At 40.3% G+C, this 3,975-nt stretch overlaps 1 protein-coding gene across 1 annotated transcript; it reads left to right on the top strand.

Annotated features, from left to right (window-relative positions):
• Positions 1-7: 7 nt before the first annotated feature.
• On the top strand, positions 8-3,975 carry LOC110021178 (dynamin-related protein 5A; the record flags this gene model as incomplete). Its single annotated transcript, XM_020719574.1, is given in 8 exon segments — positions 8-162; positions 338-529; positions 616-822; positions 1,656-2,084; positions 2,189-2,416; positions 2,507-2,702; positions 2,789-3,464; positions 3,584-3,975. Coding segments are annotated over 8 exon segments (2,270 nt in total), but the record flags the coding sequence as incomplete, so codon positions are not given.

The following is a 3,975-nucleotide window of genomic DNA, read 5'->3' as shown; positions in this document are numbered from 1 at the left end:
TTTTTTTCTATCGGCGGCCAATCCGATGGAAAGAGTTCGCTCCTCGAAGCCCTGCTCGGCTTCCGCTTCAATGTCCGCGAGGTCGAGATGGGCACGCGTCGCCCTCTCGTCCTCCAGATGGTCCACGATCCGTCGTCCCTCGAGCCCCGATGTCGCTTCCAGGTTTCTTTCTTTAAGTTTATTAGGTTTTTCAATGTTTATTAGATCTAGGGTTGCAATTCCTGTTAAGTTCTTGGAATGCGGCCCATTTTTAGGGTTTGATTCTTTTTTCTGAAATTTTTTCATGGATTGTGGGTTTTGTTGAGTTACTGAACTTGAATTCACTGGGTTCTTTAAGGACGAGGATTCGGAGGAGTACGGAGGTTCAGTGGTTTCAGGTACGGCTATTGCGGATCTAATCCGATCACGCACTGAGGCACACCTGAGGAAGATGAATGCTGCAGTTTCTTCGAAGCCAATTGTCATGAGAGCTGAGTATGCTCACTGCCCCAATCTCACCATTATCGACACTCCTGGTTTTGTTCTAAAGGTGATTCTTTTAACTAAATCCATGAAAGGGAAGATGCATTCTATGTTTTTTTTTTTTATTATTTGCATTAAACTTTCTTTTTGCAGGCGAAGAAGGGTGAGCCAGAAAATACACCTGATGAGATTTTATCAATGGTGAAAGCTTTGGCCAGTCCACCACACCGCCTTCTCCTGTTCCTTCAACAGAGCAGTGTTGAATGGTGCTCTTCTCTGTGGTTAGATTCTATTAGGGAAATTGACCCCACTTTCAAAAGAACCATAATTGTTGTATCCAAGTTTGACAACCGCCTGAAGGTATATAATTCATGATCTTTTTCAAATTTCTTTATTTTCAAATGTTGCATGCTTAGGCTTAGGTCCGGTAACTCAATTCGACTCTAGCTTAGCATCACATTGAAGTTATTTTCTCCAATCTCAAGCTGAGCTAATTTTTGTTAATGTTTGGCTCGTTTTGAACCAGACATGGCTTATTAACATCAATTTGATATGGATTAGTTTCCAATCTCTCGATACAAATTCTTAGAGTCTGTTTTGTAATATTTTAAGTTGGATTTTTGCCAGATAGAAAAAAAAAAGATAATTTTTCTTGGATTTAGTAAATCTATCTTTGGTCTTGACCGCACCGTTTGGGCGTTTGGGGAAACAATTTTTTGGCTGCTTTTTCAAGAAACTGTGGTGGGAAAAATGTGTCTATTATGGATAAATTCGGTGCCTACCAAAAAATTGTAATTTAATTTTTTGAAAAAAAAAATATTTGTAATAGTCTTCGCAGCCTCTTGAACAACTTCTACAACAACTTCACAGCTACTTCTTCAATCAGTTGCAACTGCCCCAAACAACCTCTTGGTTTAACTTACATAAGTACATATAAGTGTTCATTCAAATCAAAATAGAAACAGAAATATGTGTTCAAGTATTCATATGTACAGGTATATGCCTAATATTTGTAACTTAGCCGATCTCCATTGCTCGATTCTATTCAGTCCCTACTCAAAATTTCGCCCGTAAATTGGCTTGTTTGACTTGGTTTGCACTTGATCCAAGCCAAAAATGACTCTATCTTTGAGCAATCCTTGTTTTTTAAGCTGATATCTGAGCCTTAATAAAGGTGATGAAAATGCGTGCAGGAGTTCAATGAGAGCTGGGAAGTTGATCGCTACCTGAGCGCAAGTGGCTATCTTGGAGACAACATTCACCCTTTTTTTGTGGCGCTTCCTAAAGATAGGGGAACGGTTACTAACGAGGAGTTTCGCAGGCAAATTTCTCAGGTGGACATAGACATCCTTCATCATCTACGCCAGAATGTAAAAGGAGGATTTAACGAAGAGAAATTTGAACCGTTTATTGGTTTTGGTTCTCTCAGAAAATTTTTGGAATGCGAACTCCAGAAGAGGTACAAAGAAGCTGCTCCAGCAACACTAGCATTACTAGAGCAGCGTTGCAGTGAAGTCTCTTCTGAGTTAGGTAGAATAGAGTACAAGTTACAGGCCACTTCTGATATCTCCCACCTTCGGAAGTCTGCAATGCTTCACACAGCTTCTATCTGCACACATGTGGTATGAAGGCTTTGTAATTCCCCCTTCTTGTTTTGCCTCTATTTCCACCTCTTGTTGAAAAAAAAAATTAAATTTTGTTGAAAAAATGTTAAATTTTTTTGAAGGGTGCATTGATAGATGGTGCAGCAGATCCTGCTCCTGAGCAATGGGGGAAATCAAGTGTTGAAGAGCAGCAAGAGAGTGGTTTTGGGAGTTGGCCTGGTGTCAATACGGCTGTGAAGCCTCCAAATTGTAATCTTAGATTATACGGCGGTGCGGCGTTTGAGAGAGTAATGCATGAGTTTCGGTGTGCTACATACTCCATTGAATGCCCGCCGGTTTCGAGGGAGAAGGTAGTGTATAGGCTATTATCTATTTGTGAATTCATCTTTGCTCTTGTATGTTACTAGAAGTTTGATTCAGCCTCAATAACTATGAGCCAGGTTGCAAATATTTTGCTTGCACATGCTGGCAGAGGCGGTGGCGGTGGAGTAGTGGAGGCGGCGGCCGAGATAGCCCGCGCGGCTGCACGAGCATGGTTCGCTCCTATTCTTGATACAGCTTGTGAACGTCTTGCTTTCGTTTTGAGGTGTCTCTTTGAGTTGGCAGCAGAACGAAACCGCAATCATGACTCTGACTGTAAGCATATTAAATTTGTAGTTTTCTTAAGATTTTGCATCATTTTCATGTCATCATTTTAACTTTGTAATTGTATTGTCATATAGATTGGAAAAAAAATGGGGATATGGATGGATACATTGGATTTCATGCTGCTCTAAGGCGCTCATACCATAGCTTTGTTAATGATCTCTCTAAGCATTGCAAGCAACTAGTGCGACACCACCTTGATTCTGTAACTAGCCCATACTCTCAAGTCTGCTATGAACCTGACTTCATGGGTGGGATTCGCTCTGGTTCAAGCCCATATTCTACATCCAACCAGCTTCAAAGCATCTCATACTTCCTTGATCTGTCAGACCCCGGAGGGGTACAAGAAGAGATGGATCAGGAAAATGTGCCACCTAAAAATCTACAGAACAAAACACCTGGGAAAAAAATGGAGTCCATGGAGGCACTGAAAGAGAGTCAGATGACAATTCCTGAGACACCTTCGCCAGATCTGCCTATCGATGCAGCTGTTTTAGGGGTTAGGAAGAAGGAGAATGGGAACTGTTTGGATGTGGGTGGAAGAAAACGCCAAGCTAGAACTGTAAACACTGGAAGGAATTCAGATGCCATCAGAAACCAGAATTCTGGCCTTCTGTTTGTTGATATAGCTAAATCTGGGTCATCTTATATTGATATTTGCTCTTTGGCAGCTCAGCACTTTGCACGAATTCGTGAGGTTCTGATTGAAAGAAGTGTTTCATCAGCCTTAAATTCTGGTTTCTTGACTCCATGGTATGTTTCTAAAACTGATAGAAGGATTAGTTTCATATGACTTAATATAGTAGTACTGTGAATTATCAACTTAGTAAATATCTAATAAATCTGTATTTTGATGTTCATTTGATCTGTAGCCGGGAACGATTGATAGTGGCACTTGGTTTGGAACTCTTTGCTGTGACAGATGAGAAATTTATGGACATGTTTGTAGCACCTAGTGCAATTGATGTCCTTCAAAGCGAACGGCTATCTCTTCAAAAGCGAGAAAAGATTTTACGGACTTGTTTGAATGAGTTCAAGAACATAGCTCGGGCTTTATGATGGTGACTATATTTTTTTTCTCTCAAGTTGCATTTTTCGGGTCCTTTAAGGGTACATGGCTAGCATATGCTCTATATTGAGAATAATTCAATGGACAATCTTTGTCCATTTTTTCTGTCATGGTCTTCTTTGTTGCTCATGCTAAATATGTTACTTTATCTAATGAGATTTGTGGAAAATATGTGTTTCATCATACCTTTTATAT

This window comes from Phalaenopsis equestris, unplaced genomic scaffold, assembly GCF_001263595.1.
Source record: "Phalaenopsis equestris unplaced genomic scaffold, ASM126359v1 Scaffold000123, whole genome shotgun sequence".
Classification (NCBI taxonomy): Eukaryota; Viridiplantae; Streptophyta; class Magnoliopsida; order Asparagales; family Orchidaceae; genus Phalaenopsis; species Phalaenopsis equestris.
This window is presented reverse-complemented; position numbering and strand designations above follow the sequence as displayed.